General features: G+C 51.2%; 1 protein-coding gene across 1 annotated transcript; it reads right to left on the bottom strand.

Moving 5' to 3' along the window:
* Positions 1-4,879: 4,879 nt before the first annotated feature.
* On the bottom strand, positions 4,880-12,446 carry UPP2 (uridine phosphorylase 2; the record flags this gene model as incomplete). Its single annotated transcript, XM_082311486.1, has 7 exons — positions 4,880-5,052; positions 5,579-5,725; positions 7,267-7,476; positions 8,112-8,226; positions 10,433-10,591; positions 11,658-11,775; positions 12,421-12,446. The coding sequence occupies 7 exons, from the start codon at positions 12,444-12,446 to the stop codon at positions 4,880-4,882; spliced, it is 948 nt and encodes a 315-aa protein (XP_082167612.1).
* Between the last annotated feature and the right edge of the window lie 544 nt (positions 12,447-12,990).

The following is a 12,990-nucleotide window of genomic DNA, read 5'->3' as shown; positions in this document are numbered from 1 at the left end:
AGCACCTCTCATATCAGGAGTAGAGAAGCTTCAGGGGAATTGTCTGGCCTGTAATGTGAAAACCTTAAATAAATTTCCCTTAGGCTGTGTCATAGAACTAAGTTCTCGGTGTGTGCAATCATTCAGAAAACAACGTGCCTTTCTCGTGCAGTGCTACGCCATTTTACGCCTGCCCTGGTGGAGGTTTTATAGTTTTATAGAGGTTTGGTGGGTGTAGGCTGTTGTGGTACAATTCCCCATGTCCCCTTCTACTGGGGGACAGGACACCTGTACGTGACAGACACTGCAGGCCAATCTGACAGCACCCTGAGGACGAACTCTGCTTTTTAATTGGCAGCATAAATCCAAAATAGCTTTGCAGAACAGTCACTTTAGATTATATTATGATACATAAATACATCCCACAACTTTCATTCCAGGTTTCTTGAGAATTTGACTCTTTTAATTATAACATCTTCATTATCATGAATGTTTCTATTATTCCTTGATTATTCTAAGAAGAAACTTATCCTTTGTCTATATTGAGAAACCAATTTGCTGCATCATATTTACTGCAAACCAGTCATGCAATTTCATATTGCAGATTAGTCTTTCAGTATAAATTATAAATCAGAAACAACGTTTCAGATCTGGGATCTTTATTTTGGAGCTGATACTGCTGAATATGATTCTATTAAATGAAAGGGAAACTGATGCCATTTCATTTTGTAACTGATTGTTTTCAAGCCTTACATAAGATGAGTGTAAAATATATGTAAACAAATTACAATTAGCAGTTTAACCAAAAATTTCTAAGGACGATGAATATCTGAAAGATCTGAACATCCATAGTTGTGTATCTAGATAATTATAGGAACTTCATTAATGTAATATTGTAATGCCTTGCAGGTGTTAATGGATCACATACCTACAGTGCTTTGTGAAACAGTAATTCCTCCCTGTTGAAATGAGAAATTGAGGATCAGGGTAGATGGGAGCCCTGCCTGTGTTCTCCCAGCACAGCCCGCAGCGCTGGTCCAGCAAATGCCAAGAGAGCGGTTTTACTGCTGGCCACCGTATGCCACCTCCTTACCTGGCCCAGACAACAGCCCCTTTTCTCTTGACATATTCAGTGACTCTACACCAAATGTTTTGCAATCAAAGACGAGCAACGTGAAGTTTTCACACCTCAAGCCGATAGTAACGCTGGCAAAATCTTGCAGCGTAAGCCTGATCTCGGCGGGTGTCTCTGAGCGCCGGGGGGGGAGGTTTGCTCTGGTGGCCTGGGTGCTGAAGGGTGCAAAGTCAGAAGCAGACGGAGACTCTAAGAAGCGTGCCAGAAAGGCAGGGGAAGAGCTGGGGCGACAGGCTCCCGACAGCAAGCAAAGTTTAAGACCAGGAGCAGCATAATCTGAGTATTGAAGCGAAGTTGTTTTAATGGGGGAAAGAATGCTACAGAGGCTGCCCAAAAGCCGTGGGAGCTGTATGTCTTCTGGATTTAGCTTTTGCATGTTTGTGCTAAAATTACAATTCTGTGTATATTTGTGCATTTTATTTTGGTATCTCGTTTGGGGTAACTCATTATTTTTAAAACGTACTTGGCCAGCTTCACAACTTGTTGGATGTTCCTGCAGGGGAGGCCAGCATTGCTTTTCTTCTCTTTTGGAGACCAGATTGGCTGCTAGACTGCTTCCCAGAAATGGAAGATCCCAAACTTAAGGCAGCTGGGGTTTTAGGTTTTTTTCTTTTTTTCTTTTTTTCTTGCCTTTAAAAGCAGATCTACAAGATAATTGCAGTGGTGTAGAATCTTTTCAGATTATAGTTGTCTTGTCATCTTTTACAAATACCAAGACACTGATGAAAAAAGAAAGTTTAAATTAAGCAGACGTTTGTTTTTGAAATAAAGGGCACTGATTTTTAGGCAGTGTCTTGTGAATGTCTTCATGTCTGTCGTTTCTCGGGGAACAGACTGAGTAGAAGTCCGCTTACATCGATGAGTCTGTGCCAGCTCACCGCAGCCATGAGTCGGGGCTTGTTATTGGTACGGTGAGGCCAGAATGAGGGGCTTTAGAGGGATTTTCATGTAACGGTGGAGCGTGGAAAACGCGCAGGTCGGTGAAACTGGCTTCAGGTGTTTTGCTCAGCACGACCAGAGGCTGCCCTTGCCCGGGGAGCTCCTGCAGCCCGGCCTGGCCAAGCGCCTCTCGCCTTGCTTCGTTGTTCTCACCTTAGCACCGTTCATGAGAGATGATGCCAACCCTTCACGAAATAGAGATGCTTACAAGGACATTTGTTTTCATGATAAATGCTTTCTACGCTTTTTAAAAAAAATGAAATTTTGGAAGTTATTTTTGTACGAAGATGTGTGAAATTACCTGCACATAAAAATAGCAATTTAGAAAATGTTAATGGGAAATAGACTTCCCAACCAGCATCTCTTGCAGCCCTACTTTGTCGGTTTTGACTCGGTAAGGGTTCAGAATTCAGCTATCCTTTATGCCAACGTATGAAGTGTACGCAGTTTGACTAACAGTCTGATCTTTTTAAAGCCTGGGAAAAACTTCTTTGTGAAAATTAAGTTATTTGGTTTCAAGATATGCTATTTATCTGTGAATTTTGGTAGTCAGAAAAGCGGCTTAAATGTTAAATAGTCCAAGAAAGTCAAGTACCCAACTGGCACAAGATCAGCTGGGGCAGTATCCAGCTGTTGCAAAACACTTAAAGTTTGTGCCAACTTATGTGCGCATAAGCGAATATGCACATTTATGTGTGTATTTATAGAAAAAGAACAACAGAAGTGATTGCGATGCCAGTTCTGACCCCTCTGAGAATAGAGAGGGCTTTGCAGTAATGGTCAATATTTTGAAAAGGAGCTCACCAAGGGCAGGCATTCTCAGCTGGGTAAACTGCTGACTCATCTGAAACCCTTAAAGAGCCTCAAACTCAGAATGTGCAGCAGAAAAACCGTTCAACAACATAATCATTAAGCTAAAAGCGAAATAAGAAAAACAAGGGTCCCTTCATGGGAGAATGTTCCAGTGAACTCTCAATTTTCCATCTCCTGCAAAGTTGATGACCAGGACTGTGTGTCTGTAAACTACGGCAGAGCAAACCTCGCCTATCAAATTAGGAAAAATGTTTCAAAAAAACATATAAGGTATCGTATTTCTTTTCCTGGGGCGATTTTATATTATTTTCACAAAGGACTTAAAGTACATTGCTATTAGTATAGAAGTTTCTTAACTGGACTTTGGACTTGGCAGAACTGAGTCTGAATGGTAGGTTAGCTTGCACGTCAAGGGACTGGAGTGATTTTGTTTCTGTTCTGGGAGGACACTGGCTCCTGTCCTGGGATTCCTCCCCTGTCAGATTAATGTTTGAGCCTAAAAACTGCAATCCAAGGATGGAAACTAGGAACCAATCTCCTTTTCTTGTAAAAAGTGGAGTTTGCTATTTCATGGCAGCAGCCGGAATGTATCCCAGATCGAGGTGCTGCTTAGTTGTTGGAGGAGCTAAGGGGACCATGAAGGGGGGTCCCAGCGCCGGGGGAGCCCATCGGGGGAGCACCCCGGGCGGCCCCACGCCGCAGAAGCGGACCTCTGCGGACGGGAGGAGGCGGCGTGCCGGCGTGCAGCGGGGTGACGGGAGGTGCGCCAGGAGGAACCCGCACGTTTGGGAGGCAAATCGAGCGGTACCCGAGCGTGTGGAAATATTTCTGGGACTAGAGGGGCCCCGAGGTTGCTGATGAAGCAGATTTTGGAAAACTGACCGGAGAACGATGCCTCGGGGACGGCCCCCCGGCATGTCTGTAAGTATCTTCAGACTTACACGTTTTGTGCCCTTAATATCGTTAATATCTTAAGATCCTCTCCCATGGTTTTTTTATATGTTAAAATTTTGTTTACCGGGACTCTTAAATCCTGTAAGTTATTGTTCCAAAGGTGTCAAAATTCATTTGGAAGCAACCTTGTTAGTGAACCTTAACAGCTGAAGGTGATTTTGGTGGGAAATTCTTCAGGCTGTAGGGACCCTCCGCGAAAAACCCCTCCGCTCAACCCAGGCACAATTCAGTCTCTTACAGCTTGTGGAGACACTTGAAGATGATTTTCTGGATTGTTGATAGGTGTTCGTTAGCAGATGAATGTGAAAGATGTAGTCCCTGGCAGTCGCCTGAAACCAGGTCAAGGTTATACCAGTAAGGTGTGCTCCCCATCCCGTGCCCTCTGGGGGTCCCCGGGTGCCCCCTGCCCACGCCTGCCGACGGTGGCGAAGCTGCTCCTGCGCAGCCGGGACAGCCTGGGCCAGGTGGGCTTCCCGCGCACCAGCCTCTTCTGTCCAAACACTGGCACGTGTCAGCTTTGGACAGACTTAAATATTGTATGAGTGAAAGTCTGAAGGGCCTTCGTAACAGCAATGCGTAACAGTAATGGTCACAAATGTGGATTACGTTTGCATGTCATTTGCTTAGGTTTTGGCTTTATGCCAAATGCAGAGGGTTGCCCCTCCTAGAGGATCGCTGTGGACAGGGGTGACCCGAATGGGACAGTCCCTCGCGGCCACGGAAGACGGGAGTGAGGAGCGTGCAGTAACACGGTCTTAATTTCTGTGCAAATTGTGGCTGGGGTCCTCCTTAGGTGTGCGAGTGTGTTGGTGCAATTCAAGCCGTGTGGGAGGTCCACAGCTCCTGCACGGCGGTGTTCGCCGGGCTCGGCCGTGGAGGGCATCTGCCCGCGGGAGCGCATCGCGACTGAGCCTCTTGTCCGTTTCCCACAAACGGGGTCCGGGGTGCGCCGGTGTGGGCAGGCCCGCGTGCCCGCCCCCGGCGCGGCAGCGCTGGGGGCACAAACATGCACTGCGCCGGCTGGGACCCGGCGCCCCGTTGCTCGTGCTGCGTTGCCCATCAGTTGCTGGAGAAAAGCGCGTTTCCCACCGGAGGGCACGGCCCTGGGCGCTTTCGGATGAAGGCTGCGATCAGGCGCTGGTGCCGCTGCTGGTACTCCCGCAGCACCTCGCAGGGCCCCCGGATCTGGTCCCCCTCCCGGCGGTCCAGGAGTGCCACGCAGACGACGGCGGCTGCAGGACGGCCAAAGCACTGCGTTATCTCACGCGTGACAACAGGCACCCGCTGCCTTAAAACGCTGCCCCGTGGGGAAGGAGAGGAGGCCCTGCTCCCGCTGCCCTCCCCGGGGCTTGCTGGGGGACGCAGCCCCACGCACCTGAGGGGCCGAAGCGGCAGGACCCCGGGGAGCCGCTGGCCACCGCGCCGCTCTGCAGGCGCCCTCCGCTCACCCTGGTTCTTTTCCAGCAAAATGGGGAAAGGCAGCTACAGCGGTACAGCCAGGACTTGTTTTAAGGCTGGGAGAGGGATCAGCGGGGATTAAGTTTTGTTTTGTCCAACACGTGCTCAGGCCTTTTATAACAAACTTCTTTTTTTTTTTTTTGAGCCACAAAATTTGTTTTAGTGGACTTTTCTGGTGAAAATGGTTAAGAATGCGTTTTTGGCCTTCAAGTTGTCTGAATCTTGCACTGAGCGAACCCTCAGGTCGAGTTAAGCACGGGGATGCGGGCAGGATGCGGGAGCGGCTGCAGGAGGACTCACCTTTCAGGCCACGCAGCCCGCACAGGGCAGCGAATGCCGTGGACTCCATTTCAATGTTCCTCACGCCGGCGTCATAAGCTCTTTTTAAGTACTCTAATTTCTCTTCACTGGAGAAAGAGCATGATACTCCGTCTAATCTCCCCTGACCTTGAAAGGAAGCAGAGAAGTGTCACTGCTGGCCCTGCCTGGGTTTACACTCATGGTGGTTCCAAATGGAAACTCCAGAAGTGCCTACGTGTTGTCTGAAGCCAACTAAGTTTTCCTTTGAGTAGTTACTTAACTCATATTAATGTCAGTGTTTAAAAGCAGTGTGCTATGTCTCTGTATAAAGGAGAAAATTACACAGGCTTTAATATTTGTAAAAAGGACGAGTAAGCCTACAGGCGTTAAGTACCTGGGGTATATTGCACTCTGCAGGGGCAAGTCATCACAGCTCCTCTGAGGTCCATCAGCTGTGAAGGTCTGCCAGGTTAAATCCAAAAAGCACCAAATTACTGTGGAAGAGGGGCATAGCAAGCTGCGCAGAACGGGAAAATTGGGGAGAGGAAAACCCCCTTAATTTAGGTTTAATTTTTCTTAAGTGGCTGCCATGGGCACAGGCAGCTGGAGCTGCTGGTGCGTGGCATTCCCCGCTCGGGTGGCAGCGGTGCTGGCCAGGGAGCTGGGTGCCGGGCGCTGGCGCTGCGCTCCCTCCCGCTCCCGCCGCAGCCGGGACCCGGCGCCGTGTTCAGTGCGTGCAGGCGCGGGCACCCGTCCTGGCCCTCTCCTCGAACTCCGCTGGTGGCTTTGGCTGTCCTGCAGCCGCGCCTGGGTCCACGCAGCGGACCCGTGCCTGGTGCAGCGACTCCTCTTGCACAGTTTGTGAAGTCCTTCGTGCCAGCAAATTGTGTACCTGTGGCTGCGCTAACCTGGGCAGAGCGCTTCCTTTCATTGCGGTTCCTACTGTTAATCCTCTCAAATGGCTTTTTGTTTAAATAAAACATGGTCTCGAGCAATACACAGATGGTCGCATTTGCAAGCAGATCCAAAGGTTTATAAATAGACCTCAGATTATTAATTCTTCATTTATTACATTTCATCTACTCTGCAATCAGCATTTAATTTTGCAAGGGAAATGGATCCAGAGTAACCAAAGTTTGTTTATGTAAATGTCACACGCTTCCTGCTATTTTTCTAGTGTTTGGTAGTTCTGAAGTTACAGTCTTCTTGTAGGAAACAACTCGGCATAACCCATCTGCTAGGCTTGCTGCAGGACTGTGGATGAGGGACCGTTTTCTTTGCTGGGGTGAGGCTACTGGCCGCCTGGAGGGTCTGCGCCCGTGTAATGGCTGGGCTGGGGGCAGGAGAGGTCCCCCGGGCACCTGCATCGTCCCAGGGAGCAACCGCTGCTGGGTGGACCTTCACTCCCGATCTGCCACCGGCTACAGCAGCACTGGTCTCGTAGGCGACATTACAAAGTGAACTGCTTGATGCACGAGAGGCCAATTAGCAGAGTAGGTGTCACGCTGGCAAAATGCCAAAATAGGTACTGTGTGTTCTGCAGGTGTACCCTGCTCCGACTGCTGAACACGCGCAGGTACGTCAGCTCCTGCAGCCCTTCTTAGCCTTTGGTAGAAAGGATAATTTTGCCTACACAAAGACGTGGCATTATGTTTGGGGGGAGGAAGGAGAGTCAAAGATCGGTTTACCTTCATAGAAGTCATAGGTGCACATGGTATGGCCGGTGAGCGTGGGAAAGTCAGGGATCTCCTTGCTGCAGGCGAGTAGTTCCTCCGCGAGGTCCTTGTCCAGCTCAGTGCTCCGCACCATCACGTCATCCAGCACCGCCTGCTCAAACCATGGCTTGAAGGAGGAGTCCACCGCTGTGTCAGTGATCACAACAGACCCAGCCTCGATCCCTGTGAAAACGAAGGCTGAGGCTAAGCCAGAGCTCGTAACACTTGTGACCTGCTGCAAAACTTAAGCATGACAGAAAAATCTCTACAGATGTGTGTGTGACTGTGGGGTCGTTCTCTTTAGTGAGTAAAACAGATGTGAGCGAATGATTGAAATTCATGCAGTAGCACAGATGTAGGAGTAAAATGTACGGAATCAGCACACGATGAGTGATTGTGGGAACGTGCTGAGCGACAGCGTTTTAATTGCTTCTGGCTTGCAGAGATCATGCCCCTCCGCCAGCTTGTGCAGGCGCGAGCAGCAGCACTGCCCCAGCCAGGGGTCCCGCCAGCGCACGGGACCACAGGCACCGGCACAGCCGGGAGGATCTCAAAGCATGACAGTGGCTTCCAGTCAAGTGTTCTCTCTTTGAAAAGCGATACCCAATCCTTGTGAATTCGAGGCCTTTGTTCATTATGAAAATGTTCACTCTGCTAAGCCAGTCGCTAGAAGTTTGCTTAACCCAAAACAAAATATCATGTCGTTTGGTATTTGGGAACCTGACAAAATCCTAAAGCTCATAATTACATGACCTATTGCTGAGAATGTTTTTTATTAATACCCTCTTTGCCCAAAAGAAAGACCCTGGGTAGCTTACCTAAGCCTCCAGAAGTACCAATGTGTATAATAGTAACATCTCTGCATTTTGCATGGTGCAGCAGTTTGATCAGTTCATGAAGCATGACAGAAATGGAAGGGATGCCCATCCCATGCTGTTGGGGGAGAGAAAAGAAAAACGTCATTCCCTGTGACGCTGCAGCAGGTGACGGGTACGTGACTGCAACGAGCCCGGGGTTACGCTGTGGCCTCTTTCCACTGATGAGGCCAACAGGGATTTTTTGAGGGGGGAGAGACACCTCAGGGTCTATGTAGCCTGTCCAGGTAAAGCATCTAACCCTCTTCTCTCCTTGTCGCTTTTAAGGCTCTTATCAATAGAGCTGATGTTCATCGCTGGGGACCAGTACGGCAGGTGCACAGATGGCGTCTCTCCTTCAAGAAAGGTCTCTGCACAAATGCATCTTGACAGCCGAATGCTCCAAGACCTTCCCATTGTGTTGCCCATCCTTATGCCACGTGCTGACTTCCATACTTTGTCGTCTCCTGCTCGTACTCTCGGAGCGATCAATCTCAGTGAGGACAACCCGAGCCTCTGCTTCTCCGGGCGCCTCCCAGCCCATCCTTGCCCCATGCCGGAGCACCTCCACCCGCGTCGCTGGGCGCGAAGGCTGACGGATGGGTTTGTGCCCCTCGGTGAGGACCGGTTTCGGGATCAGGCGTTTGCTGCGTGAAGCCTCGCGCCTTGCATGCCACCCGTCCTGCCTCCTGGCTCGCATCACGCCCCGGCGTCCCCCCGTCCCGCGCCTGCCTGGCTGCCTGCAGGCCCTCCCCTCTGCTGGCCCCAGCCCGCTCCCCGTCCTCTGCCACGGCCGGTGGTGCCCCGCTGCCCCGGCTCCGCTGCTGCTCCCCTGGGCTGGCGGATGCTTTGCAGATCTCGAGCTGTCGAGGCTGCCTCTGCTTTCTGCCCAGCGCTCCCTCACGTGATCCCCTCGGTTTTCTGCTCCATCGCTCAACCGCCGTCCTTTTGTCAGCTTTACCTTTAAAAACAAAAGGTGTTGGGTGATGTGTTTGTTTTTTTTTTTTTTTCCATGAAAAATGCCTCACGTGTTTTTTGGTTTTTTTTGTTTTGGCTATTGTGTTCAAAAACCTGAAGGAAGCATACGTAAAGAAGCCCATCTAATTTAACATATGCAGCTTTTGTATTGCTTTGTCTCTTTTCATTTGGCTGTGAGACTGATGGTCTATTAGGTTTGTATCACATTTTAAATATGAAAACATTTTGCATGTTGTTATTCTGGAACATCAGCCTGACTTATTTGCCAATGCCTAAAAAATTTATTCGCATTGTAAATATTCAAAGCAGGAAACTGCGTTCCTGCCTCCACTATGTTTGAGTTCATTTGTGTTTCTAAGCAACTTGCAAAAATGTGATGTTGGCAGCTGCTCTGCAGGAAGGATTTTGGGGGAGGCTCGCTGCGTGCTCTGCCCTGCGTCCCCTCGCAGGGACGAGCCTGGGGGCCGATGGCTTCTGCGCGGGCAGAAAACTGGTGCACGGCCAAGAGCTCAGCATCGGCCTTTCTTCTAGCTGTGTCGCAACGGCTGCCGGATCGGGGAATAGCGAAACTTGTGGGGTTTTTTCCCCTTGGATCCTGTCAGATTGATTCCCTCAGGCTTTTCCATCAGTCAGGTTTGAGTTGGTTCGGTTTTGTCAGAGGGACCAAACGTGAGCTCTGTTGTGTGAGTGACGCCGTCTCCGTGAATCAGATTTAAGACTAATCGTGTGCACGAAGAAATGACGGCAGGACCGAGCCTTGGGGTGTGAGCACCCACCAGCGCAGCCTGTATTTGCTTTTTCCTTTGTGCAGTGCTAAAAATGCTGCTCTTAAAGAATAATTAATAACAAAGCAAGATTTTTACTTTAGAGCTCATGTTAACAGGGTACTTCCAGCAATATTTCATAGTTCACGCATGGTGGGAAGTGATCTTCGCCTCTTGAATTGCCAGACTGCTGAGCTGAGCAAAATACATGCATGCTCCTTTTAATATGATGCTTTTTAAACTGAACATATACGGTGCTGAAAAATACCATTCAAAGAGAAGCAGCTTTACCATGGCTGAAAGGTTGTGCTGGTGGTAACGGCTGAAAAGAGGGAAAAAATCTGCTGGTGGGTGTTGCGGGAAGCGGAGGCATGGGAGGGAGAGGTCGTGCCGGCCACCCTCCCTGCCGCCGGCGGAGACGGGGCCCCTGCGCCAGCCCGCTGCGGGACCGCGCCGGCAGCAGCCGACCCCGGGGCAGGGGCTGCGGCGAGTGCCCGGGGTGGCAAACCTGTGTGGTGCGGTGCAGCACGGCGCGGTACTCGCGCTGGTGGAGAGCACCGGCCCAGCCCGGTACGTGGCGTAGCGGTCCGTCCCCGCGCAGATGTCTGCCACGTCCTCCCCGTCGCCCGCCAGTCCCAGCTCCTTGTGCATGAACTGGGCAAACGCCTTCATCCTGTTCGGGCTGCCGCCAACGCGGACAAACTGGATGCAAAATACGAATGTGTTGGTACTTTTTAGCTAAAATAGGTACCGAGATTTAGTCGTAACGTGGCAGAGGCGGGCTGCACCGGGCACGTCTCCCCAGAGAGTGCAGTGGGATGCCGCCTCCTTGCAGGCAATCAGGGGACATCGGAACAACTGAGGGTCTCAAAACGAGAAGCTAACATTAAAACCAAACTGTTACCCTCTAGGGTTGTGACTGTGCTAGGTCCAGACAGCCGTATAGCTGCACGTACTTGGGTATCAGTCCCAGGCCAAGAAAATGTAAAATAATTCAGCAAATTGAAGCTGTTAGTGTTCCTACTGACAGCAAAGCAAAACCAGATGTTAGAGTAGTTCGTCGTTTAATTTATTCTATCAACAGCGTTGACTGCAATTAGTGAGCGCTGCTGATGACACAGAAGCCGTAAAGTCAGCGAGAAAAAGGACAAATTTTACATATTAAAAGAAAAAATGCTCCCTGAAGGTAGGAGTGGGACCAGCTTGTGGCTGCAAGGGCAGCGCCGCTGATCCGGCTGCCAGTGGCGCAGGGGAGCGGGAGCCCGCGCCTGGCAGCGGCTGTGCCGGGCTGCTCGAGCCCCGGGGCACCGCGGCTCTTCCCCCCGCGCTGCGGGGGAAATGCTCCGGTTTAAAATGGAAGAGGAATGCAGTCGTGACAGGCTGGTTTTGACAGCAAGTCTCAGCCAAAAATACAACATCCTCTTTCCCTTGTCTCCAGTAGATGATGATCAGATGCTTTGGACAAATGCTTCCTCCGTCTGTCCTCTAACATGGGGGCCAATATAAAATCAGGTTTTACGGAGCTACAGGTTTTCAAAAGGATAATTTTCTATTGGGATTTCTGCCCAAAACAAGCAAGGATGGATGACCTCCCTGCCTGGGCTGCCCCGGGTCGCTGAGTCCCTTTACTGAGCAGCCGGGCCCCGTCCCCGGCAGGAGCATCCGCAGCAGCGGGGCCCCAGCAGGAGAGAGCAGAGCTGCAGGGCGAGGGGCTGGAGAGCCCTGCGGGGCTGGGAGCTGCTGCCTCGCTTCTGCACCTGCTGTTTGCCTTTATGTCCCCAAACATTGCCGGCAGGTTGTGCGTCTTCGTTCCCAAGTCCAAGTGATACAGAACGTCCTCCTCCATCGAGTCCAAGTGCGGGTTTTTAAGGTGGACAAGCCCACTGCTGCAGGGAGATGGGGTGAGGACGGGTCAGGGGCAGTGCCCGCAGGGACGGGGACAGGGCAGGGTGGCCCGGGAGCCCCCGCGAGGGGCACGCACGGCCCTGGGGCCAGGGAAGGGACGGGACAGGGATGGGGACGAGCCAGCTCTGCGTGGCGTCCGGGCTGGCTGCCTTTCTGTCAGCGCCCTGCTGTCACGGGAGCTGTCCTCCTCCTGACGTCCCTCGCGATCGGTAACCTCTTCGACATCCCTCTCGTTACGTCTGCATATTTGGCAAAAAGTGTTTCTCGATATTTATCATCAATTTTGTCAATGGTAACCTTAGCTCTTTCTTTCATGTAATTCTGCCAGAAATACCTAGCAGGTAATGCACTGTGCTATTTTGTATGCGACAGCTTATTAAGCTCTTAGCAAATCGGGATTTTATATTTATATTGTCACAAATAATTGCCTAGCAGCACAAGTGCAAATTAAATGCAGATTCTGCAGACAGCGGGAGGCCAGTTTGGCTTCCCTTTCCACCTGCTTTAATAAATGGAAAGCAACTAAGTAACAATACAGGGCAATTTTATAAATAAGGCTTAAAACAAAACCCAGAGAACATTTTTCTTGCCTTATTAAAACAAATTCAAACCCTCCTGTTACTCACCCGGAGTAACCTGTTGTTTTGGTCATAGCAGCTCTACCAGAGTCAGCTGAAAGTGATACTCTGCAGAAAAGGTAAGGAAAATACCCTGCTATTTCTTCAGCTGTTGGGTTTTGGAGCTCAGAAGAGGTTTTAAGGGGCTCTGCCGGGGGTTAAATACCCTCTCTCTGCTTTGTGCGGCTCCCAAGATCAACAGCGGCCATTGCCCCTCCGCCCGCTCCCCTTGGCCCATCAGGTGCGAGAGGTTCCTCCTCGGGGCCGCGCCGTGGTTCGTCCCAGGTTGGCTGTTTTTGCAGGTGTTAACCTCGGGTCGCCTTCCACCGCCGTGCTCAGGCAGCGAGGGCCGGGGCCGGTGACCCGCTTGCCCTCTGGCCGGCGGGGCGGGCGCCGGGGCGTGTGGCAGGCACACGTGCGCGCCGGGGCGCAGGCCTGCCCGGCCCCGGCGACGGCTTCGTGCCGAGGGTTTGTCTGAGTCGGCTGCCGCGGCGCTCCTCCCCTGGGCCCCGGGGATCGAAACAGCACTCCCGCCCTGGACACTGCCTTCGGACCGTGCCTTTCTCTGGCCCTGTTTGG

The sequence above is a fragment of the Platalea leucorodia genome, assembly GCF_965183815.1.
Source record: "Platalea leucorodia genome assembly, chromosome: 5".
Classification (NCBI taxonomy): Eukaryota; Metazoa; Chordata; class Aves; order Pelecaniformes; family Threskiornithidae; genus Platalea; species Platalea leucorodia.
This window is presented reverse-complemented; position numbering and strand designations above follow the sequence as displayed.